The sequence below is a fragment of the Grampus griseus genome (assembly GCF_964374135.1).
Source record: "Grampus griseus genome assembly, chromosome: 3".
NCBI classification, from domain to species: domain Eukaryota; kingdom Metazoa; phylum Chordata; class Mammalia; order Artiodactyla; family Delphinidae; genus Grampus; species Grampus griseus.
Window position 1 is genome coordinate 91,691,661 of NC_139019.1, and position 26,757 is coordinate 91,718,417.

The window sequence follows — 26,757 nt, forward strand, 5'->3', positions numbered from 1 at the left end:
AGCAGGTGCTCAGTAAATACTTGCGGCCTGATCAGTGAACTGATGTACTGGGATGGTGGGCTGCCAAATCAGAAAACCTGATACTACTATTGGTTCTTCTTCTAGAAAAAATACAGTGATCCCTCCCAGAACTGTGTGATATGCTGCCAATTATTGATGAAACTAAAATTGAATTTTGACATGAGTTTTAACTTGTAAGGAGGGGAAATTCCTAGTTTTTAAAGGAACGAATAGTCTAAAAAGCTTGTAGTAGTTCTCAACAGTCTAGTCTGAAGAAAGTCCAGTTTTCTTCAACCTTAAAAGATGTGCTGATAAAAGACTGAATTAAAATTATCCAAAAGTATTGTAGAATAGCTCATTAGATAGTAGTGTTATACAGTTTTCTTCCTATCCTGCTGCTGGTTTCATGTGACTTGATAATGCAAGGAGTAAGGTCTGTTTAATACTTGGAAATAACATTTCAAGTTTTTAATAAGAATGTGATAATGGGAATTCCCTGGCAGTCTAGTGGTTAGGACTCCGCTCTCTCACTGCTGAGGGCCTGGGTTCAATCCCTGGTCAGGGAACTAAGATTAAGATCCCACAAGCTGCACAGCCAAAAAAAAAGAGAAAGTGATAATAAAATGATAAGGCTTTTCATGAAAACAAAATAAACAAAGGGATCACATCAATCTAAAAAGTTTTGGCACAGCAAGGGAAACTATTCACAAAACGAAAAGGTTTTCAGGAATTCTGAATAAGTCTAAAATTATTTGTAGACTAAATTTAGTTTAAGTCTAAAATTATTTAAGTCTAAAATTATTTTTAACTTAAAATTAAGTAGCCAAATTCCAACTCCTGTAGTCCAAAAGAAAATAATAATAATAATGTCATCATTGCCACTGTAAAACTTGTACATATTACATAAGATTCTCCTCCCAAAGAATTCATTATTTGTTGGGGGGTTGGTAAAAATGTATAAAGGGGGTCAAAATGTACAAACGTTCAGTGATAAAATAAGTTGTATATTTGAACATTTCTAAGAGAGTAGATCTTTAAAAGTTCTCATCACAAGAAAGAAAACTTTTCTGTAACTATATAAGGTGACAGAGCTTGACTTATTGTGGTGACCATTTTGCATTGTATACAAATATCAAATCATTATGTTGTATACCTGAAACTAATATAAGATTATATGTCAGGGGGCTTCCCTGGTGGCGCAGTGGTTGAGAATCTGCCTGCTGATGCAGGGGACGCGGGTTCAAGCCCTGGTCTGGGAGGATCCCACATGCCGCGGAGCAGCTGGGCACGTGAGCCACAGCTGCTGAGCCTGCGCGTCTGGAGCCTGTGCTCCGCAAAAAGGCCGCGATAGTGAGAGGCCTGTGCACCGCGATGAAGAGTGGCCCCCGCTTGCCACAACTAGAGAAAGCCCTCGCACAGAAACGAAGACCCAACACAACAAAAATAAATTAATTTAAAAAAAAAAGAAAAAAGAAAAAGGTCACCTGTTCCCTCAATTAAAAAAAAAAGATTATGTGTGTTATACCTCAATAAAAATATAAAAAGGAAAAAGAATTTTCATGGAAGCATTACTATTATTCAAAGTCATTTTTTCCATTTAGACCTAAGTTATTTTTGTGAAGGAGGGCCTTTGGTGAACTCTTTGTACATTATTATTACAGTGCCTTAAAATGTCTTCTACAACCTTGGGATAAATATTTGTTAAAGTTTCAGCTAACTCGAACTTTCAGCTTCTTACATTTCTTCATTATTAAGCGAAAACGATAACAAAATTGATGTCAGCATGTGATTTTTTTAAAAAATGGCAGTCTCCACAGGGTGGCCTGGTTTCCTACACACACAGCTCAGTCCCTTTGCTGTAGCATCTCTGAGAAGGCACGGATGTTTGTTTGTGTGCAGCCTGAGGCACTGTGTGCTCCTGGCAGTGGTCTCTAGTAAGGTGCCAAAGCAGGTCACATATAACTCAGGCTTGAATCAAAGGAATTTTAAAATTTATTTTATTTTATTCTTTAAATTTTTTTAAAAATTTATTTATTTAATTAATTTATTTTTGGCTGCATTGGGTCTTCGTTGCTGTGCGCAGGATTTCTTTAGTTGTGGCGAGCGGGGGCTACTTTTCGTTGCAGTGCGCGGGCTTCTCATTGCCATGGCTTCTCTTGTTGTGGAGCATGGGCTCTTGCCACGCGGGCTCAGTAGTTGTGGCGCACAGCCTCAGTAGTTGTGGCGCACGGGCATAGTTGCTCCATGGCATGTGGGATCTTGCCGGTTCAGGGATCGAACCCGTGTCCCCAGCATTGGCAGGCGGATTCTTAACCACTGCACCACCAGGGAAGCCCTAAAATTTATTTTATTAAATCGCACACTAATTTAACCAAGGCACTCCATTTTCTGAGAATTCTGGCTTTGCAGACTCTTTCTTCTTTCTCCACCAGGGTATCTTTGTGAGGTGGTGATTTACATAATGGTAGAATTAAGTTGATTATTATGGAGGCCTAACTGTAATCATAGATTAAATAAAAAAGGCCCCTGAAACCCATTACCTGGAACAATAATCACAGTCAGCTTGGAAAAGGATTGAAATCCTTATTCTTCTGGTTTTCCAGTCGGCTGGTCCAGTCAGAGAGACTTAACTCTTTATGTTAGGAGCTGTTAGGGCCAAGTTCAGAGATTCAGTTCCCAAAAGAACAGCAATGTCCTACAGATAAAAGATTTTCCTGGTGTCACACTATGCCACTAACACTGTCCAATTCCACTTTTTAATATTTACCATGTCCAACAAAACACATTGACATATCTTATTAGATAGTAATAATGTCTAACATCTGTTTATATATTGCTTTGTATCCACAGATAACAATCTCATCTTTTTTCTTTTCAATATCCCCAACAATATTTTCTTTTTTTCTTTCTTTTATAAATTTATTTATTTTTTTATATTTTTGGCTGTGTTGGGTCTTCGTTGCTGCGCGCGGGCTTTCTCTAGTGGTGGTGAGCGGGGGCTACTCTTTGTTGTGGTGTGCGGACTTCTCATTGTGGTGGCTTCTCTTGTTGTGGAGCACGGGCTCTAGGCACGCGGGCCTCAGTAGTTGTGGCACGTGAGCTCAGCAGTTGTGGCACACGGGCTTAGTTGCTCCGCGGCATGTGGGATCTTCCCAGACCAGGCTCGAACCCGTGTCCCCTGCATTGGCAGGCGGATTCTTAACCACTGCACCACCAGGGAAGTCCCAGGAGCCCCATTTTTAACATGATGAGTCTGAGGTGTCTGTTAGACTTCTGAGTGGGGACATTTAGTAAGTGGGCTCTGTGAGTCTGGAGTTCAGGACCAATGTCTTTGCAGAATATTCAAATTTGAGAATCATTGACATATCCCTGGATTCAAAGCTATGACACTGTATGAGGTCACTAGGAGAATGAGTGTAGATGAGAAGAGAAGAGGAAGAACCAGAAAAGGAGGCTGAGAAGGAACAATAAGGGAGGTAGAAGGAATCCTAAATTGTCCTCACCTTTGCCAAGTGAAATTCATGTATTAAGTAAGGTTCAAATGATGCTGACATGTCAAATTAGATAAGGACTGAGAATCAACCTTAGGAATGTAGGAGGTCACTGATAAGACCAGTTTCGGTGGATTGAAGAGTGAGTTTTAGCAACTCCACTCTTAGCTCTTTGTACCCTAGAGAATCACAAGGGACATGGATATTCCTTGCAACACTTACGTGAAAGTAAAAAAGAAATAAAATAACAGAGATGTTCATTCATAGGAGAATGGACACCTAAATTCATGCATGTTAAGAAAAACAAAAGAGGTAATAGGAGGAATGGAATTGGAGATGGTGAGTGTGGACAGCTCTTCTGAGGAGTTTTGACACAAAGAGGAACAAATAGGGAGATACGTGGCGGGGGAAGTGGGGCAAGAGGAGGTGTGTGTTGTTTTGTTTTGTAAGTTGGAAGAAATAATAGCACATTTATATCCTGATGAGAATGATCCAATACATGGTGAAAACTTGATGTAGGAGAGAGAAATGCTGGAATGGTACTTGCTGAGTAGAGGATAGGAGATGCCAGCTGTTATATAAATGTAGGCATATACATGGTTTTAGAGAGCAGCCAGGGCAGTTCATCTCTGGTTTGCAGGCAGGAAGAAGGAGTGTGGGAATGTAGATTGGGGAAGGTGGTTGTTCTCTTATGACCATTCTGCTTTTATTTTTTTTTATTTTTTTATTTTTTTGCGTTACGCGGGCCTCTCACTGTTGTGGCCTCTCCCGTTGCGGAGCACAGGCTCCGGACGCGCAGGCTCAGCGACCATGGCTCCTGGGCCTAGCAGCTCCATGGCATGTGGGATCTTCCTGGACCAGGGCACGAACCCAGTTCCCTGCATCGGCAGACGGACTCAACCACTGCGCCACCAGGGAAGCCCTCTGCTTTTATTTTGAGGGAACTAGGTAGCACGCTCTGCAGTTGAGATTGAGGTTGGGGAGGATGTGTTGGGGTCTGAAGGAAGAGGAAGCTATTAAATAGTAATTTGGGAGAGAAAATGGACATGGGACGTGTGGTTTGATGATGTACTATGATAGTTTCATGGTGTGAAGTGTCATAATTTCAAGTGAGCCCACTCATGGTATGCTTTTCTCCAGCCCCATTCAGTGGCACTGGGGCAGGCCTGGAGCAAGTGGGGAGTTGGTTTTGTTAAGAAAGCAATAAGAAAGAGAAGGGCAAGGGAACCCAGTGGGGCAGGGGAGTGATTATAGTGATTTGCCATGGAGTTGAAACTGGATAAGGAGGTGACTGAGGACACTGAAAGAGTGGTCAAGTCTGTGGGTGGAGGTCCTGGTTTAGTTGAAAGATTGTTGGGGGTAGAGTATTGGAGGGAGTTAGCTGGAGAGGGAGGTGGTGATCAGAAAGTTGGGTGCTAGGCATTGAGATTAGGGAAGAGCTTCAGTTATTGTAAAGGGAAAGTCCTAGGGCAGTGGTTCTCCTGGGGGCAATGGCCTCTCATCCCCTGCTTCCCAGCCCTGGGGATGTTTGGCAACATCTAGAGACATTGTTGGTTGTCACAGCGCTGGATTGGGCAGGGATGGTGCTGGCTTCTAGAGGGTAGAGTTTGGCTGTGCCGCTAAACTTTCCCAGAGTGCTGGGTGTTGGTACAGGAAGGCCCTCCTCCCCCAATAAGTGTCAGTAGTGCTGAAGCTGAGAAACCCTGCTCTGGAGTTAGGAGCATGGGGGTGAAGGGTGGAGAGAGGGGGAAGACAACCTTGTTGGAGAAGAGAAGTTCAGGGAACTGAGATGTCTGGGAGTGGGAGGGATCTTTTTTTTATATATTAAAATTTCCAGTGGTTAATGCAAGAGTAGTATTGGAGAGAGTGACAGAGAGTGTAGTAGCATCAGCCTGTGAGGGAGATGACTTAAGGGCGACAGCCACCATAGAGATCACAGGTGATATATATTATCTGATGACATTCAAACCTGGGAGTTCTATGGGGAGGGAGAGAGCATGGTCTGCAAGTGGCAATGGGGAGCAAGGAGGATCCTCCCCCCACTTGCAGGCCCAGTGATATGAGAAGCGTGGGGGCAGAAGGCACAGCACCACATCAGCGCTGCGGTGCACGCTGTCCTCAGGGGAGAGCCTGGGTTGACAGGCTCACGAGGATGAAGGCAGCACCCTCTCTGTTTAAGAGAACAGATTGGAGCTGGGGGATTTTGCTGTTGTTGGTAGGCTATGAATTCCAGAGGGCACCAAGGAAGTGTTTCAGGATGTGGGTAGCAGTGAAGGAGGGGGGATAGACAAGGGGATATGCTGAGCATTATTTGGGGGTGACTGACATAAACAGATATAGGGGACATAGTGAGATGGGGTCCAGTGGGTTCAAGGCAGATGAAAGCGAAGAGGCTGTGAAATTCGAAAGGGAGTGAGGGTTGGTTTTCCACGTCTGCTGTCCACCCTAGTGATGAGGGTAGAAGGCCGGAGGGAAGTGAGATGGTCCCAGTGCACTAGTGCAGTCCTACCTTTCTTGGGAGAGGATTTCTCTGATCTGTGTGCGTGTGCTGGGTCTTGATGCTGACTGATGGACTGGAGGACTGCTGGAGGGGACTGGGTGGTACATCAAGCCTAGGGCCTCACCCACTGTGATCAGATTTACCTTTCAGAAAGAGTACTCTGGCTGCAGGGTGAATGTGGAGGTGAGAACAGAGACAGACAAGTTAGGAGACTGAAGACTGATCAAGGGGAGATGACGAGGGGGTAGTCACCACAAGGAAGGAGGCAAGTGGACAGATTTGAGGGGCATTTAGGAGGTAAAATTGCTTCTGATTGGTAGCAGATTGAATTTTTTTGTGCAAAACAGGGAGGAATTCAGAATCATACCTGAATTTCTTGGTTTCATTAACAGGGAAAGAATGCAGTCCCCAGAGTAGGCCTGGAAGTTGGCAGGTCCAAAGCACATTTGTTGAATAAGTGGGAAAAAAAAAATGCTGTGATTACATTTACGTGTGATGCATCATGGAACTAACCTCAGCCAAACCTACCCGTGACAGGATGTAGAACCAAAAGGTTTCTGGCAGCTCTGGCCACGAGTAATTAGATGCACTTGGCCGAACTCTCAGCCTGCATTGAGAAGAGGAAGTCACAGTGGCCAGGAGTTATCACTGTTTGTCAACAAGCCCAAGAGGTCTTGCTTACGTAAGCTAGGGGTTCCTTTCATGTTTTTAATAGAACTACAGATTTTTTTTTTTTTTCTTGCGATACACGGGCCTCTCACTGTTGTGGCCTCTCCCGTTGCAGAGCACAGGCTCCGGACTCGCAGGCTCAGTGGCCATGGCTCATGGGCCCAGCCGCTCCGCGGCATGTGGGATCTTCCCGGACCGGGGCACGAACCCGTGTCCCCTGCATCGGCAGGCGGACTCCCAACCACTGCGCCACCAGGGAAGCCCAATAAAAACAGATTTGTAAAATTTGTTTTTATTTGAAAATAATTCCAAATTTACCAAAAGTTGCAAAGATTAAAATATTACAAACAAGAAGTTCCCCTCACGTTACTCACGTTCACTTGTTAACATTTTACTCCATTTCCTTTTTTAGTTATCTCTCTCCACACACACACACTTCCTTCTGAACAATTTAACAGTAAGTTTAACGTGTCATGTGTCTCTAAATACTTCAGTGTGTGTTTCCTAAGAATAGAGATGTTCTCTAATGTGACCATAGACCACAGTACAGTTATCAACTTAATTTATGTTGGTAGAATACGTCTTTTATTTTTTCAATTTTTGAATTTTATTGTATTTATTTTTTTATACAGCAGGTTCTTATTAGTTATCCATTTAATACATATTAGTGTATATATGTCAATCCCAGTCTCCCAATTCATCACACCACCACCCCTCCCCCACCACTTTCCCCCCTTAGTGTCTGTATGTTTGTTCTCTACATCTGTGTCTCTATTTCTGCCCTGCAGACCGGTTCATCTGTACCATTTTTCTGGGTTTCACGTGTATGCCCTAATATACAATATTTGTTTTTCTCTTTCTGACTTACTTCACTCTGTATGACAGTCTCTAGATCCACCCACATCTCTACAAATGACCCAATTTCATTCCTTTTTATGGCTGAGTAATATTCCATTGTATATATGTACCACAACTTCTTTATCCATTCATCTGTCGATGGACATTTAGGTTGCTTCCGTGACCTGGCTATTGTAAATACTGCTGCAATGAACATTGGGTACATGTGTTTTTTTATTTTTTTATTTATTTTTTGCGGTACGCGGGCCTCTCACTGTTGTGGCCTCTCCCATTGCGGAGCATAAGCTCTGGACGCGCAGGCTCAGCGGCCATGGCTCATGGGCCTAGCCGCTCCATGGCATGTGGGTTCTTCCCGGACCAGGGCACGAACCCATGTCCCCTGCATCAGCAGGCAGACTCTCAACCACTGCGCCACCAGGGAAGCCTGCATGTGTCTTTTTGAATTATGGTTTTCTCTGGGTATATGCCCAGTAGTGGGATTGCTGGATGATATGGTAATTCTATTTTTAGTTTTCTAAGGAACCTCCATACTGTTCTCCGTAGTGGATGTATCAATTTACATTCCCACCAACAGTGCAAGAGGGTTCCCTTTTCTCCACACCCTCTCCTGCATTTGTTGTTTGTAGATTTTCTGATGATGCCTATTCTAACTGCTGTGAGGTGATACCTCATTGTAGTTTTGATTTGCATTTCTCTAATAATTAGTGATGTTGAGCAGCTTTTCATGTACTTCTGGGCCATCTGTATGTCTTCTTTGGAGAAATGTCTATTTAGGTCTTCTGCCCATTTTTGGATTGGGTTGTTGGTTTCTTGAATATTGAGCTGCATGAGCTGCTTATATATTTTGGAGATTAATCCTTTGTCCGTTGATTTGTTTGCAAATATCTTCTCCCATTCTGAGGGTTATCTTTTCGTCTTGTTTATGGTTTCCTTTGCTGTGCAAGAGCTTTGAAGTTTCATTAGGTTCCCATTTATTTATTTTTGTTTTTATTTCCATTACTCTAGGAGGTGTATCAAAAAAGATCTTGCTGTGATTTATGTCAAAGAGTGTTCTTCCTATGTTTTCCTCTAAGAGTTTCATAGTGCCCGGTCTTACATTTAGGTCTCTAATCCATTTTGAGTTTATTTTTGTGTATGGTGTTAGGGACTGTTCTAATTTCATTCTTTTACATGTAGCCATCCAGTTTTCCCAGCACCACTTATTGAAAAGACTTTCTTTTCTCCATTGTATATCCTTGCCTCCTTTGTCATAGATTAGTTGACCATAGGTGCGTGGGTTTATCTCTGGGCTTTCTATCCTGTTCCATTCATCTCTATTTCTGTTTTTGTGCCAGTACCATATTGTCTTGATTACTGTAGATTTGTAGTATAGTCTGAAGTCAGGGAGTCTGATTCCTCCAGCTCCGTTTTTTTCCCTCAAGACTGCTTTGGCTATTCGGGGTCTTTTGTGTCTTCATAAAAATTTTAAGATTTTTTGTTCTAGTTATGTAAAAAATGCCATTGGTAATTTGATAGGGATTGCATTGAATCTGTAGATTGCTTTGGGTAGTATAGTCATTTTCACAATATTGATTCTTCCAATCTAAGAACATGGTATATCTCTCCATCTGTTGGTATCATCTTTAATTTCTTTCATCAGTGTCTTATAGTTTTCTGCATACAGGTTTTTTGTCTCCCTAGGTAGGTTTATTCCTAGGTATTTTATTATTTTTGTTGCAGTGGTAAATGGGAGTGTTTCCTTAATTTCTCTTTCAGATTTTTCATCATTAGTGTATAGGAATGCAAGAGATTTCTGTGTATTAATTTTGTATCCTGCAACTTTACTGAATTCACTGATTAGCTCTAGAAGTTTTCTGGTGGCATCTTTAGGATTCTCTATGTATAGTATCATGTCATCTGCAGACAGTGACAGTTTTACTTCTTCTTTTCCAATTTGGATTCCTTTTATTTCTTTTTCTTCTCTGATTGCCGTGGCTAGGACTTCCAAAACTATGTTGAATAATAGTGGCAAGAGTGTATATCCTTGTCTCATTCCTAATCTTAGAGGAAATGCTTTCAGTTTTTCACCATTGAGAATGATGTTTGCTGTGTGTTTGTCGTATATGGCCTTTATTATGTTGAGGTAGGTTCCCTCTATGCCCACTTTCTGGAGAGTTTTATCATAAATAGGTGTTGAGTTTTGTCCAAAGCTTTTTCTGCATCTATTGAGATGATCATACGGTTTTTATCCTTCAGTTTGCTAATATGGTGTATCACATTGATTTGCGTATATTGAAGAATCCTTGCATCCCTGAGATAAATCCCACTTGATCATGGTGTATGATCCTTTTAATGTGTTGTTGGATTCTGTTTGCTAGTATTTTGTTGAGGATTTTTGCATCTATATTCATCAGTGATATTGGTCTGTAATTTTCTTTTTTTGTAGTATCTTTGTCTGGTTTTGGTATAAGGGTGATGGTGGCCTCATAGAATGAGTTTGGGAGTGTTCCTTCCTCTGCAGTTTTTTGGAAGAATTTGAGAAGGATCGGTGTTAGCTCTTCTCTAAATGTTTGATAGAATTCACCTGTGAAACCATGTGGTCCTGGACTTTTGTTTGTTGGAAGATTTTTAATCATAGTTTCAATTTCATTACTTGTGATTTGTCTGTTCATATTTTCTACTTCTTTTCTGGTTCAGTCTTGGAAGGTTATACCTTTCTAAAAATTTGTCCATTTCTTCCAGGCTGTCCATTTTATTGGCACAGAGTTGCTTGTACTAGTCTCTTAGGATGCTACGTATTTCTGTGGTGTCTGTTGTAACTTCTCCTTTTTCATTTCTAATTTTACTGATTTGAGTCCTCTCCCTCTTTTTCTTGATGAGTCTGGCTAATGGTTTATCAATTTTGTTCATCTTCTCAAAGACTCAGCTTTTAGTTTTATTGATCTTTGCTATTGTTTTCTTTGTTTCTATTTCATTTATTTCTGCTCTTTATGATTTCTTTCCTTCTGCTAACTTTGGGTTTTGTTTGTTCTTCTTTCTCTAATTCCTTTAGGTGTAAGGTTAGATTGTTTATTTGAGATTTTTCTTGTCTCTTGAGGTAGGCTTGTATAGCTATAAACTTCCCTCTTAGAACTGCTTTTGCTGCATCCCATAGGTTTTGGATCATCATGTTTTCATTGTCATTTGTCTCTAGGTATTTATTGATTTCCTCTTTGATTTCTTCAGTGATCTCTTGGTTATTTAGTAACGTATTGTTTAGCCTCCATGTGTTTGTGTTTTTTACGTTTTTTTCCCTGTAATTCATTTCTAATCTCATAGCGTTGTGGTCAGAAAAGATGCTTGATATGATTTCAGTTTTCTTAAATTTACTGAGGCTTGATTTGTGAACCAAGATGTGATGTATCCTGGAGAATGTTTCGTGCGCCCTTGAGAAGAAAGTGTAATCTGCTGTTTTTGGATGGAATGTCCTATAAATATCAATTAAGCCTATCTGGTCTTTTGTGTCATTTAAAGCTTCTGTTTCCTTATTTATTTTATTTTGGATGATCTGTCCATTGCTGTAAGTGAGGTGTTAAATTCCCCCGGTATTATTGTATTACTGTCGATTTCCTCTTTTATAGCTGTTAGCAGTAGCCTTATGTATTGAGGTGATCGTATGTTGGGTGCATATATATTTATAATTGTTATGTCTTCTTCTTGGATTGATCCCTTGATCATTATGTAGTGTCCTTGTCTCTTGTCATATTCTTTATTTTAAAGTCTATTTTATTAGATATGAGTATTGCTACTCCAGCTTTCTTTTGATTTCCATTGGCATGGAATATCTTTTTCCATTCCCTCACTTTCAGTCTGTGTGTGTCCCTAGGTCTGAAGTAGGTCTCTTGTAGACAGCATATAAATGGGTCTTGTTTTTGTATCCATTCAGCAAATTTGTGTCTTTTGGTTGGAGCATTTAATCTATTTACGTTTAAGTTAATTATCGATATGTATGTTCCTATGACCATTTTCTTAATTGTTTTGGGTTTGTTTTTGTAGGTCCTTTTCTTCAATTGTGTTTCCCACTTAGAGAAGTTCCTTTAGCATTTGTTGTAGAGCTGGTTTGGTGGTGATGAATTCTCTTAGCTTTTGCTTGTCAGTAAAACTTTTGATTTCTCCATTGAATCTGAGTGAGATCCTTGCCAGGTAGAGTAATCTTGGTTGTAGGTTCTTCCCTTTCATCCCTTTAAGTATATCATGCCACTCCCTTTGGCTTGTAGAGTTTCTGCTGAGAAATCAGCTGTTAACCTTATGGGAATTCTCTTGTATGTTATTTGTCGTTTTTCCCTTGCTGCTTTCAGTACTTTGTCTTTAATTTTTGCCAATTTGATTAGTATGTGTCTCGGCGTGTTTCTCCTTGGGTTTATCCTGTATGAAACTCTCTGTGCTTCCTGGTATTGGTTGGCTATTTCTTTTCCCATGTTAGGGAAGTTTTCGACTATAATGTCTTCAAATATTTTTTTCAGGTCCTTTCTGTCTCTCTTCTCCTTCTGGGACCCCTATAATGCAAATGTTGTTGCGTCTAATGTTATTCCAGAGGCCTCTTAGGCTGTCTTCATTTCTTTTCATTTTTTTTCTTTATTTTGTTCTGCAGCAGTGAATTCCACCGTTCTGTCTTCCAGGTCACTTATCTGTTCTTCTGCCTCAGTTATTCTGCTATTGATTCCTTGTAGTGTAGTTTTCATTTCATTTATTGTATTGTTCATCTGTTTGTTTGTTCTTTAATTCTTCTAGGTCTTTGTTAAACATTTCTTGCATCTTCTCGATCTTTGCCTCCATTCTTTTTCCGAGGTCCTGGATCATCTTCACTCTCGTTATTCTGAATTCTTTTTCTGGAAGGTTGCCTATCTCCACTTCATTTGGTTGTTTTTCTGGAGTTTTATGTTGTTCCTTCATCTGGTACATAGCCCTCTGCATTTTCATCTTGTCTGTTTTTCTGTGAATGTGTTTTTTGTTCCATAGGCTGTGGGATTGTAGTTCTTCTTGCTTCTGTTGTCTGCCCTCTTGGTAGAATACTTGTATCATCTACTTCCTATATTCCAATTTTGTTGGCTGACCTAATAAAGTTTTTTATAGTATTTTCCTGCTCCAATGTAGAATCAACTTAGCTTCCTTTAATCTGGAACATTTTAGTAACATTTTTGTTTTTTATGACTTTGAGATTTTTGAAGACTACAATTCTACTCCACTTTTTGAAAATACAGTTGACCCTAGAACAAGGAGTTTGAGCTGCGTGGGTCCACCTGTAGGTAGATTTTTTCCACTGGATAGGTAGTACAGTTACTTCCTGATCTCTGGTTAGTTGAACATGCTGAGGCAGAGCCTTGGATCCAGAGGGTCGCCTGTAAAGTTATACCAGATTCTTGACCGTGTGGGGATTGGTGCTCCTAACCCCCTGTTGTTCAAGGGTCAACTGTGGAAATCTGCTCAGTTCATATCTGTCTGTTTCACTGTGATTGAATGAGGTTCTGCATTCTCCTCTGGAAAGCAGCACAGGTGAAGTTGTGTGTCTCCCAGGGTGTCACATCTGGAGGTGCATGGTAACCACTGCCAGCCTCCTATCGGTTATGTTAAGTGTGATCACCCAGTCGTGGTTGTCCCAATTTTCCACTTGATAATTACTGGGTTTTTATTTTTCTCCTTTGCAACTAATAAGCAATCTGTGGAGAGATAATGTAATTCAGTGCAAGTGCCCTGCTCTTCAATATTTACCTTAGGTCTAGCATCCATTGAGGACTCTTGCCTGATTTGATCTTTTACTATGATGCTTGCAAAATGCTGATATTCTAGCTGTCCTGCTGCCTCCACATGTATCAGTCAGCCCTTGGCACTCCGCTGTAGGTGAGAGCCTCACCTTCTCTCCTTTTTATTTGTTATTGGCCTGGACTGACTCCTATTTTTTCACTGGTTTGTAATACACTACTGTAGCTAACTATTCTGTTATTGAAGTTGTCCTGGATTTGGCCAGTGGGAGCCCTTTGGGACTCCTGTGCCCTTTTGACCTGCCCTTACCATTGTTTTGGTCACTTTCTTCCTTTGTTGGTATAGCTTGGTATTTCAGGTGCATCTTTTACCTACCCTGCATCCACTCTGTTATCAACCATTTCTCCAAAGAGCCCTGGTCCCTTTCAGTGGGGAAGGGTCAAGATCTGGGTGTTAGGTGTGGTCATTGCTACTGGGGTGACTTTGCTTCTCAGCCTTTCTAGTGGACAAAGCTAGGGAATACAAGCATGAATAGACACATGTGTACAAATATGAATACATATGTTTACACACACGTGTGCATAGGAGCATGCTTCTGCACATTTTAGAAATCATAAGTTCATGCCATACCTCCAGTTTCCATCCATCCCCACAGGGCTTGCTCTTCCTTCCCTCATTTCATTTTTTAAAAAAATTATTATTGTATTTAATTGAACATTTCCACTTTGTTTTAATGATTGCTTTTATTTATTTATTTATTTATTTATTTTTGGCTGTGCTGGGTCTTTGCTGATGTGCTCAGGCTTTCTCTAGTTGCGGCGAGCGGGGGCTACTCTTCGTTGGTGGTGCACGGGCTTCTCATTGCGGTGGCTTCTCTTGTTGTGGAGCACAGGCTCTAGGAGCATGGGCTTCAGTAGTTGCAGCACATGGGCGCAGTAGTTGTGGCTCGCGGGCTCTAGAGCACAGGCTCAATAGTTGTGGTGCACGGGCTTAGCTGCTTCGCAGTATGTGGGATCTTCCCGGACCAGGGCTCAAACCTTTCCTGCACTGGCAGGCAGATTCTTAACCACTGCGCCACCAGGGAAGCCTCCCTCTCATTTCAGTTTTGTACAGGCTCTCTTTGGCCTGGGAGAACCATGGCTCCCAATAACAGAAATACATTTACTTGTGTGCTCAGTCCTAAACTGCATCTCAAATAGTTTCAGAATTGCTTTGGCCAAACCACTGAAATTGACAATTTTTTTGTGTGATTCTTTCACTCATGTATATCACCTTGCCAAGACAGTATAGAGTCTAATACCGTGTTCAAAATGTACTTGGGTTGGCCTTTCCTTCCCTCCTTCCCTATTCCTGTGTCTCTGGGGTTCATCTGAGATCTAGTTAGGTTTAACTGTTTCAGTTTGCTTTCAGTTATAGGCCCCCCCTTCATATCCTCTTTTCTTTGATTTTAATTTTTGAAGATGTAGAAGATTAGCATGCTTCCAAAAGGCAAAAACTCTGCAAGAAGGCCCACTCAGAAGTATTGCTGACTCCCATATTCCTTTAGTTCCGTTCCCTTACCCTTCTTTGGAGGTAACCAGCTTCAGGGTTTTATGGTTTATCCTCCTCCTTGTATTTCTGTTTATAAAGATAAGCATATTAAAATGTTTTTCTTTCTTACATAAAATATAGCATACTCTATGTGTTCTTTGCACTTTTTCTTTCATTTAGTGGTGCCTCCTAGAAATCTCTGTATCAGTTCATTTGGAGATTTCTTGTTCTCTTGTACATCTGCATAGTACTCCATTAAGTGTCTGTAAAGCAGTTTATTCAACCAATCTCTTATGCTGGGACGTTTAGGTAGTTCTTGATAGTTTGCAATTAAAAATTTTCCTTCAGTCTGTAACTTGGGGCATATGTATTTTTATATCGTTGGAGGGCTGCCTTCGGGGTAAATTCCCAGGAGTAGGAATGCTGGAAGGGTGAGTGTATGTGTAGGTATGTTAGATATTGCCTTATTCCCCCATCCTAACCTTCACCCGCAGTTTCTGTGCCATTATACATTTCACCTACAGTGTTGAGTGTACCTGGAACTATAGGTGTTATATTTTTCCCCTAAGTGTTCACAGGTGTGACTCTATTAGTAACATTTGGATCCTGATTCCATATGACAGTGTGGTTTGGAGTCTTTCAGATTAAGTGATGGATTACTAGACTAGTGGTCAGATAGCATGGTGTAAGTCCAGATCTCCCACTTCTCTAACTTTGGACAATTTCCTGAATGACATTTAGCCTACATTTCCTTATCTAATAAGTGAGGATGATAAAATCTGTCTTACAAGGTTGTTGTGAGGTTGAATGAACCCAGTCCAAAGTTGGACTTGTAACAGGCACCTGGTACACGTCTCTGAGTCAGAAGTGTCTTTGCCCTCATGCACTTAGAGCTCTTGAAGTTTTGCACAGGAAAGGGCTCAGGCAGCAGCTTGTTCTTGACTAGCCTCGGCTGGTGAATAGCTCTTGCCAAGGCAACAAGGGGAGCTCAGGTCTTCCAGGCCCATGGAGTTTCCTTTGCTTCATTTGCTAGTATGTTTCTCCATAATTAAGTGAGCCATTTGTTTGGAAGGAATGTCTAAATTCTGGTATAAAATTTTTCTACATTAAGAGTATCAATAGATCTTACCAGATATGCCTTCATTTTAACAAGCTTAAGTAACACTTGTTATTAAAATTTTTTAAACATTTGTAAGACTGGCAATAAAGATTAGTTACCATTAAAAAATGAAATCTGCAAATATAAGAGAGAAATGCTGACATTTTAGGAAATCCTACAGTTTCTTTAAAGAAAAGATGAGGAAAAGATAGAGTAAAAACAACAATAACAAAAGTAAGCCATCTGGAATTCTGGGTTTGCATCTGTGCATTTTTTCAAATAGGAAACAGAATAAGCTCAATGAAATAGTTTTCAGAGTTTACTGAAACATGATATAAATATTCTCTAATGTTTTGGCTCCTATTTTCTCCTTTTGAATTCTTGGGAGGAAAGGGAAAAAGGGGGGATGCACAGCACAATCTAACACATCCTTTCCAATTCTATAATTTATGTTTCTATGAAATAGAAAGAGTTATAAACAATTATTCATCAAGCAATTAATTTATTCATCTGTAAAAGAGGTAAAAAGGTTTTTCATCTTTAGTGTATAGTTTGAAATATAACCCACATAGCTGACAAAAGAGTTCTGGAATATTTTTGTTGGTTTTGTTCTTTTATTGTAGAATACAACATATATGTAGGAATAGAAATTAATGTTATTCTTCCAGTGCTCTGTTGAAATGCACAGTGATTTTTAATTCAAACTATATTATGTGCATTGCAGAAAGAATTTTAAAAATAACTGGTGTGTGTGTAGGGATGTTTATATTTTCTAAACCAGAGTAGTTGAAATAAAGTTTTTGCTCATATAGATCAGGGAAACACCAGCTACCTTACCAGCTCTTGGAGAGTCACAGTACATATTAGCTCAATAAAAGGTCTGAGCGTTTAACCCAGTGTTTCGCAAACTTTTTTGACCATAGAACTCTTTTTATGCCAATAGCATAAGACATTAATGATGTAAGAAACACTTTTTAGGGAGCACTCTGTAAAGAAAAAACTTGAAAGAACAAGATAATATTTTACTCAAGTGTTTTAAAATTCCCTCTAACTTCCCTTTCCAAATAATAACAAGATTGATAATTTTTCGGTTGCAGGGGTTACTCTGAACTCTTTGTCTGGCTTTGCACTCGGGATGAGAAAGCAGTGGAAAATATGGGGAAAGTGATTAAAACAAACATCGTGCCCACTGTCTCACATACACAAACGTAGTTAAATTTTTACAACTGCAATCATTCAGGCTTACCATTTATAAAGACAGAATTTCTCTAATACTTAAAATTTTGTGATATTTCTTTGGTATTTCTTTTTAGTTCAAGAATAATTTTTTTTTCTGTTCCACCATTTGCCTTCCTTTGCTTTATCAGTAATTAAGTTCTTTCAATCATTTGCTATTAGCCCCCTGATTTTTATTTCATCTAGTGTCTAAAGTAAGCTAACAATTGCCAAGTACATATAAATCTTCTAGAGGTTGAATATTTGAAAAAAGATGCCATAAAACTGTAGGCTTGTAATCTTTGCACTTCTTTTTAGCCTCTCCTCTGCCTTTATGGATCATTGATAAGAAAACTGTCTGTTGTAGGCCTTTGCAACATTTATGTAATGATTGCATCTTACTATTGTTAGAAGTACTAATCTCTTTACTCTTAAGTATTTGACCTATGCAGTGTACCTTAGGTTACTTCTATTGACCGTGGAGGTGGGATGAATATATAATGACAGGATTGAGAAAATGTTCGTCCTCGTAATTCTAGGGAAGCTGGGGAAGGCAGATTGTCCAGTAGTGGCTGCTTCCCAAGACGGAAGCAGAGGGACCAGCTAGAGTAGGGACTGTGTGTGGCAAGCCCATTGGGCGTGGGAGAGGCAGTGAAGCTGGAGCCCAGGGAGAGTTAGCTGCTGTGCATCTTGTAGTGTGAGCCCCTCCATGGCCCTGTCAGTAAACTCAAGACGATTCAGAGAAGCCAGGCTAAAGTAGATTGATTTCTTCAAGGCTGCAAAGAGGAACATAGCCAGCAAAGATGGGAAAAGAGTGAGAAGAACAGAGGGAGTTAGGTTGGGAATTCGTCCATATAATCTAGGTCCTGAATTCTTACAAATGATGGAATTGGGACTTTGAGCCCAGTTTACCTAGAGATCCACAGTGTGATGAAGCCCCATGTGATATCTGAGTTAGAGGTGACTTAAGCTTGATCTCTTTATAAAAGGAAAAGAAATAGATTCACACCATAGCTTTGCTTCCGGCATAAAATGACGAAAACTATGAAGGTGTTTGAGGAATTTTGCCAAAAGCAAGCGTTGGTTGCTTGGATAAAGTATTTTAGCGATAGGTTGAAATGAACTTCTGAAGCTAAGCAGCTACGTGTCTTTGTGTGAACAAATGGAAAGGTGCTAATTGTCCATGTCCATTTAGAAGAGGTTTAGTAGGTAGCAGAGTTTCAAAAAGAAAGACATTTGAATGCCGCATCAGTTACATTTATGCCAGCAGTTATTGTGTGTGGCAAAAATACACAGAATTTATTCTGAATACCTGGCTCTTTTAAAATTTATGTTAACTTGCCTTTTAGTATTTGGATCATTCTGCTAACAATGGGACAAAAACCAGGCAGCTGGTGTTAAAGCCCTGTATGAATGGGGGAATGAGTTTATATTTGTCATTTGCACAGGGCACAAGTAATTAGGGAGCCTGTGGGAGGCTCTTTTGTTCCTTTAATATATTTGTATCCACAGAAACTTGAGAAAACCCAATTCTGGTTGGATCTTAAATACCTTTTATCCTTTCATTAGGTGATGGTAGTTTTAAAAAATATATTAAAAGTTAGATTTCCTGTGACCAGGTCTCTATTTGAAAAGCAAAAGAATACAGATGTTTCTGTGACGAATAAAGTGAAAACCAGTCCTAGAAAAGTTTAAAGAGATTTACTTTGTTTTCAAGTTTGAACATTTTTTTGTTTCTCCTCCACTTTTGGAAATCTGGATGATATATGTAATGAAATCACTTTGTGAAAATTCGATTTAGTATGTCAGTTCCACCTTATTTGTGGATGCTTTTGCTAAAATGTGAAGGTGTCTGTGTCACAGAATAGTCACTAGTAGCCACCATTTCTTGTCAGTGAGAATGCCCAGTACGTTAGTCCTAACACACTTTGTGTTTCAGTTGTTGACAGGGAGATGGGTGCATATACTGAGGAAGGTGTTAGATTGGGGAGCGGAAGAGCAGCCTGTCCTGTACTGGCTTCTTCTTTTGCTTTTTTTTTTGCTGAGGCTTGCTGGATCTTAGTTCCCCTACCAGGGATCGAACCCATTCCCCTGCAGTGGAAGCCTGGAGTCTTAACCACTGGATCGCCAGGGAAGTCCCATGTACTGACTTTATCTTATTTATCCTGATACACAACCAGAAGCAAAATTATCTTAAAGTTAATGACCTGTGTATTATATATTCAGATAATCCAGTGACTTTAAAACACCGGCATGGGCTTCCCTTGTGGCGCAGTGGTTGAGTGCCGATGCAGGGGACACGGGTTCGTGCCCCCGTCCGGGAAGATCCCACATGCCGCAGAGCGGCTGGGCCCGTGAGCCATGGCCGCTGAGCCTGCGCGTCTGGAGCTTGTGCTACGCAATGGGAGAGGCCACAACAGTGAGAGGCCCGTGTACCGCAAACAAACAAACAAACAAACAAACAAAACACCAGCATGTTATATGACAAACTCTTAATAGTGGTTGCCTCTGAGGAGGGGAATTGGAGACAGTGGTAGGAGGGAGATTGAGTTAGAATTGTGTTATCCACTTTGGTAACTTTTGGTGTTTGTTACCATGAGTATATATTTAAAAAGGAAAAGTAAAAGAAGACAAATTCCCCTCTAAGCATTTCCATCTCCTGACAGGAGGCTTGGTTTCTCACCCTGCCTCCAAGGATGTTCCTCTGTGCCCCTTCCTCCTCACCTCCCCCCTAGTTTCTTTTGCTTTTGAGGAAAACACTTTCTGAATTGATCACCTTTTCTTCATCACCTCTAATTTTGTAATCCTTAACCCCTTTCACGAAAGCCACTGAAGATTTCTCCCCATTAAATGCAGTGACCTCTTTTCAAGCCCTGCAACCTTTCTGGGTCACTTGAGACTTGCCCTCTCCTCAGCCTCTCTGACACCATTGCCTTGAGGTCCCTTTTGACCTCTCTCACTTCACCTTCACAAGCATCTTCACTGTGATTCCGTTATCCACGCTGTGCTCTCTCCCTGAGCAATCTGTTTTAGATTCTCAGGTGAAATTATCTGTGCCAGCAGATACGACCTCTCTCCTCAGCTCTACCCTTGCATGTTTACTGGCCCATTAGGCGTGTTGAGTTCCTAGTTCCATGAGCATCTCAGAATCAAAATAGCCTGAACTTAATGTCCATTACCCCCCCTATCCAATTCCCCAATTTTTTTCCACTTGCTGTATTTTACTACTTAGCAGCACCCAACTTAGAAACCTGAGACTTGCCCTGAGTTCCTTCTTCCACCTCACAAGGTTTTGGAATTACAAAGCCTTGCTGTAACATGCATATATTGGCTCAGTTTCCATCACACCCTTTCATTTTGCAAATAAACTCCTAAATTGGAGAAATTTCATGCATATAAATGTTCTGTCCTTGTTAAAAGTGTGTGTATAGGGGGAGGAATCGTTTCAGTTGTTCTTCTGCATTGACAACTTTGTGTTTATGAATCCATGGAAACCTTATGCCAGGGGCACTTCTGCATTTGTGACTTGAGTTTGCTTTTTATTTGAGACTAAGTTAGCAATTATATAATTTCACAGAGCTTGTGGTTTATTATTATTTTAGTGTGGATACTGTATTTTGCTTGGTTTCCTATTCAGTCACTTAAAAAAATAGTATCTTTTGCTGCACAGTTAAAATTACCTCTAATAATGCCTTTGTTTCTTATGTATTAAAATAGATAAGTAGCTGCGAGATTAAAATGTTAGTTAAAATTAATTGTATACCTAATACATGGAACTTCACATCTGTCATGTCATTTAATTTATTTCCCCCAATAACTTGATGCAGAATGGAGAAACTCAGTCCTGAGACATTATTTAACTTTCTCAGATTACACTGCTGTGGTGGTCACACCTCCCAGCGACCCCTCTTGAGATTCTTTAGTTTAAGTGTGGCCTGTACATCCCTGAAAAAAATACAGTTAAAATTACATAAAAACTGGGTTTATGGGTGTCTTCTTTTTTTGGGGAGTTGATTTTCGCACGGTCGGTATTTTTCCTGTTTTGGTCGCCCATTGATGACGGAAGAGTTTGCAGTGCTTCAGTGCCATCACTCTGATTATCCGTGGTCATGGGGTGATGAAGAAGAACATAATAAAGGTGATGGCACTAAGGTTTACATGGAACTTACATTTTGTATTTTTATCAAGAGATAATTATTTTTTTAATGTGTTAACAGTAATTTCTCTGCTTCCTTGAATTTTTGGTACCTAGAAGGGTGGCTGTCATCTGAAGAATGTTGTGGTCTGTAATTTATATTCTCTCTCTGTTTCTCTCTCAGTGCAATGAAACCTCATTCTTTTTTGAAGCTCGAAGTAAAACTGCTTGCAAGCATCTTTGGAAGTGTAGTGTAGAACATCATACATTTTTTAGGTATGTTAATGTGAAACCTTTGTTCATTGTCCTAATAAATGAAAATTGCATTTGTTTTTGTTTTTTGATTTTTTTTTGATGTGCATATGTTTTTATAACAAGAATTCTATCCTGTCTACAAGAAGAAATGTACAGTGTTTCTCTTTTATTAACATTTTTACATGCACACACACATATATAGATATTTTCTTTGCTCATGCTACAAGAAAGGATCAAGGACAATTGCTTTTGACATTTATGTAATAAAAGTGCAGCTTTGGTATTGGTGGAAATTAAGTGTTTTACTGTGGACTTACTAAATTTGAAATGACTGTTAGCTTGGAGGTATGGAATGGGTGGCTGGGTATACAAGGCATACAGGATAGACCAAGGTTGGTCATATAAATTTCGTAGGTATTAAGGCAAAGGGGATTGGATGAGGTCACCTGTGGAAAAAGTGAAGAGAGAGGAGCAGAAAGCCAGGGACTGAGCTGTGGGACCCTCCCAGCAATTAGAGGACAGGAAGAGCCAGCTGGGGAGTATGAGAAGAAGTAAGCAGTAGGGTATGGGAAAATGGAATATGAGAAAGAAAAATGTCTTAGTGAATAAGGAGCTAGCAGCTGCATTGCATGCTCCTGGGAGGTCACGTAAGATGAGGGCAGAGAATTGACCATTGGGTTATGGGGATCCTGTTTGTGTCACATCCTTATGGTGTAAAGATAAAACTCAATTTTATCAGATAATACTTGAAACTCTATTTTTGGTTTTTAAATTTAAAACTAGATTAACTCTTCCCCTTATTCGTGTTTGATTTGCATGGAACGGTTTCCCCAAATAGCATGATGCTAGAGAAGTAGCCTTATAAAATGACCCATGTCCGTTGTGGAGTTTGTATTAAGAGAGGGATAGAGCCCAAAAGGTCTGAGGCATTGCCTCTCCTGTAGTGGGGCTGGGCCTAGGAACTGCACGTGGAGGTGTGTGTTGAAAGTACCCTGGAATGGAAAGTACAAAGAAGAGTGAGCCACCCCTTTAGATACGATCAATTGCCCTGAGAACCTTGGCTTGGGTAAATCAGTGTAGTGACAAAAGTTCCCAAGATAATTTAGTAGAGAAATTAAATTGATTCACAATAAAAGCTTCCTTGTGCGGGCAGTGATGTATCTGATAATCTTCAGGAAGTATGAGTGTTTTGACATGATACAGATATAAAATACTAGAATGTCAAGTATTAGCTTAAAAATAATCGATTATTATTCCTGCCGATATGTAGAATGAATAAAATATTTTGACTGTGTTAAGCAGTGTTGCACTGTTACATATTTCTACACAGCTTTTGCTCAAGTGTTGCATAAGTATAGTTGTGATTCTCTATCTAATTTTCTTTTAAAAATTCATTAGAATGCCAGAAAATGAATCAAATTCATTGTCAAGAAAACTCAGCAAGTTTGGATCCCTGAGTTATAAGCACCGGTATAGGTAAATGGCATTTTTTTTCCTCTGGGCTGTGTGTGGGGTGTGTATGAATAAATATTTAATGCAGCTGTCCACATACATGCATGCACATTAAAGTTTGTGATCAGATTTTTTCCTTATTTTTCCACAGTGCCAATGAATTTGATAAGCAATAGCAGTCTATTAAACTGTCTTGACAAAAATGATTTTCTAGGTTTAATTATTTAAATTCTACATTAGTTAGGTTAAGCTTAGGGTGTTTAGAATGTAGTAGAGCTTATTATCTTCAGAAATTCATTTTGATCCAGTTATCACTTATCTCTAATTATGTTGTGATTATGAAACAAAGTAGATATTCTGAATAGTAGTTTTTTGGTATTCTTGGGACATTCAGTTGATCCTCTATTGTAACACAATGTATACTTTATATCAGCGGTCCCCAACCTTTTTGGCACCAAGGACCGGTTTCGTGGCAGACGGTTTTTTCCATGGATGGGGAGGGGGTGGGTGGTGATGGTTTTGGGATGATTCAGGCACATTACAGTTACTGTGCACTTTATTTATATTATTATTACATTGTAATATATAATGAAATAATTATACAACTCACCATAATGCTGACAGGAGGTGGAGCTCAGGCGGTAATGCAGGCAATGGGGAGTGGCTGTAAATACAGATGAAGCTTTGCTCTCTCACCCACCACTCACCTCCTGCTGTGTGGCCCGGTTCCTAACAGGCCACGGGGGTTGGGGACCCCTGCTTTATATTATGGGTCAAATCACATGTTTTCTGTAGCATAACGCCTACGTATAGTAATGCTAGCAAGTATATCTTAACTTTACAGAGCAGTTACTAAGTGCCATGTATTGTGCTAAATGTATTCCATTTATTGCTTCATTTAATCATGGCAGTCTTATTAATGTTATCCTCATTAATATGTGAGGAAACTAAGGCTCAGAGACGACAAGTCACTTCTCAGGGAAACCCAGCTAGGAAGCAGTAAAGTGGGGTCCAATCCCTGGCAGTGGAACTCCAGAGCCCTTTCCTTTAACATTAGTCAGACTGTTAGCATGTTGCAGGAAAAGCCTGATTGTCCAGCAGTCAGGCAGGTGCCTGTGTCTTTTTGAAAATGGGAGCCTTCTGTGTTTTGAAAAAGAATTTGTTTTGTTTCAATTCATTCTGTTAAGTGGAGAGCCTGTGATGTGGAAAACAGGGTGTTAGGTACCCAGAGGTATGAAGAATTAGATCTCCCCATCTCTGCCTTCAGAGAGCTACAGTATTATTCAGGCAGTAAGGCGGTCCCAGGCCCCATAAAACCCAAGCAGGGTGCAGAAATGGCACTCGGGAGGTGGGACAGGGTTCTGTCAGTTCCACTGGAGACATCACCAAATGAAATGCTTACTTAGGAGACTTAAAAAAAAATCCAGGTGAAGTGTTTGCAAGATGATATGCCAGATTTTAATTCCTCTCTTTGATGAACCACTTTTTTGTCTCGCTTGAAGCCAGAGATAATCAATAGAGGAGTGATTAATATTAAATGTTTAGTGCATTAATCTTTACATATTATTCTCTTGGATATTTGCTCATTAGCTGACTTAAAATAACACTTAAGTATTATTGTGTTATAGATGTTCTTGATATTTGTAGGAAAGTATTCGTTGAAATCTAAAAATTTAAACTGCAGGTTATCAAGTTTCTTCCCTAGATAGTGATATAATTACAGGAATTTAAGGAAAGAGTATTTACTTTTATATTGAGAAAAATAGCTCATAGTCAGTACTGGGGCTGTTCTTCCAGTTGGGGCATAACACATTTCAAGGGTTATAGAGTGAATGTGTAAATCTGTCTCTTTGTCACTGAAATGAAGCTAGTGAAAAAGCATCTGTCTTAATATTCTTACTGTTAAAAAATGTAATTATACTGTTTAATGTATGCTGTAGTTGGTTTCTACAAATTTACCCATACCTGATTTCCCAAATTTATTGAAATGCAAATGCTGTGGGAATTATTATTAGAAAGTTATTGGATTTTGCATATTGAGTATCATTTCTTCCACAAAAGTAATTAAAGATAACCTTTGCAAATTGGAAACTCTGCTAAATCCGTTCAGTTTTGTGGCTGGTGTTAACTGCTTGGTAAGTCTTAATGAAATCCAAATCTCAGTGTCTGTATGTAGGAAGCACTAACATTGCACCATCTCTGAAAGAAAGGTGTTTCATCCCACTGCCCAGAGCCAGGCTTACGCAGGGATGGGTCTCTGACTGCTGGGTGGTCGCCAGCACATGGACTGTTAATTGGCAAAAGAGTAATAACAACCAAACTTTAATAAACATCATATGCCTGTTCCTTTATTTTGAGATGTTCTGGAGATATCTTGGAATGAAGGAAGAGCTCTGGAAACATAGGTAGCTCCTTCCTTTACCCTGTAGGCTTTTAGAGCATGGAGGATAACGAATAGCATAACCAGTGGCTGCGGTGTGTGAGTGTGGGTGTCTGTGTGTATAATTGTATATGTGTTTATAGTGGGATGTATGTGATAGAGAAAGACAGAATTCTAGTCTTTACTTTCTCTCTTGCATCTTAGGGCTTGCAGAATACCAAGGAGAATCCAACAGAAAAACTAGTCATTACTTAAGAGGGGAAAATTAGATAATTTTAGTGAAATGTGACAGGCAATCCTTTCAAAATTTAAAATTACATTTTGGGGAAAAGGCTGAGCTTAAATCTGACAGTTGACTTCTTTTGTTGATTTATCATCAGTTACCAATAATCTGAAATAGAGATTGATTAAATCTTTGGTTAAATATTTCGTTGCACACTGCTCTCTCTTTCTCTTAAAAACTAATCTTGCCTCTACCTTTTGTTAAGTTTGTAGGGGACTCCTGGTTTTGATGAATGAATGAGTTGTGTAGAATTTATACTCTAGAAATGACACTTAGACCTAAGAACCACCCCTCAGGAACCCTGATGACCTTCTTGTAGAACTTAAATCACACGAGCTTTCCACATTTCATGAACTATGGAAGAGAGACCAAGTTCTCCTGAGAACCTCCTTTGTGTCAGGTACTTTCACCTGTGTTACTTTATTAAATCCATTCAGTGACCCATCAAAGGAGGTATCATATGCTCATTTCTGTAGACAAGAAATATGAGCCCCCCAAAAGTAAGGTAACTGAACTAAAGACCTTTAACCAGTAAGTGGCAAAGTTGGGATTTGAACCCAGGTGTCTTTCCTCTTGTTCTCTTCCTTCTACCCCACTGATGGCCGATTGTATCCTCACTTTGAAGCTGAAGGGCTGCTGGCAGTGCCTCATCATAGGATGGGAGTATGTGTGCCACAGCGTGAGGGGCAGGGAAGTGGGTGATCCTGGGGACAATGCTCTGTCCTGTCACTATGGAGAGCTGCCGGGTGTGTAAGAGCTCTTTCACCAACACTAAAAATCTCTACTGTTGTCAAGTGCTTTTTGCTACAAGAAAATACTAAGAATACCGTACAGAAGTATTTCTGCTAGGAAGTAGTCTGAACAAGTATAAATAAGGAAAATGAGGCTCTAGGAGATTTAAAAAATCAGCTGCTGAAGGCCACACACTTATAGCAGAGCTGCGTTTTAACCTGGGCTGCGTTTTAACCAGGTTAAAGCTGCGTTTTAACCTGGTTTAAAGTTGTAGCTTTAAACCAAATGGCTCTGCACTCTGTCCCTTTTCCCAGGCTGCCAAGCTGTGCCACACTGACCAGCTGGAGGACAGAAAGCTTGTTCCAGTCCCAGGTCCCGTACAGCCTGTGCAAGATCAGTTTATGTTTCTGGACTTTAGTTTTATGAATCTTGTGATATGA

The 26,757-nt window shown here is 40.1% G+C and overlaps 1 protein-coding gene across 1 annotated transcript in view; it reads left to right on the plus strand.

The window, feature by feature from the left end:
- EPB41L4A (erythrocyte membrane protein band 4.1 like 4A) overlaps positions 1 to 26,757 on the plus strand; it is a gene marked incomplete at both ends in the record, with an annotated part of 261,576 nt that overhangs the window by 157,664 nt on the left and 77,155 nt on the right. Inside the window, 2 exons of the mRNA XM_082651549.1 lie at positions 21,400 to 21,491; positions 22,869 to 22,946. Of these exons, the coding sequence (XP_082507675.1) occupies positions 21,400 to 21,491; positions 22,869 to 22,946 (170 nt within the window). The remainder of the gene's footprint in view (positions 1 to 21,399; positions 21,492 to 22,868; positions 22,947 to 26,757) is intronic.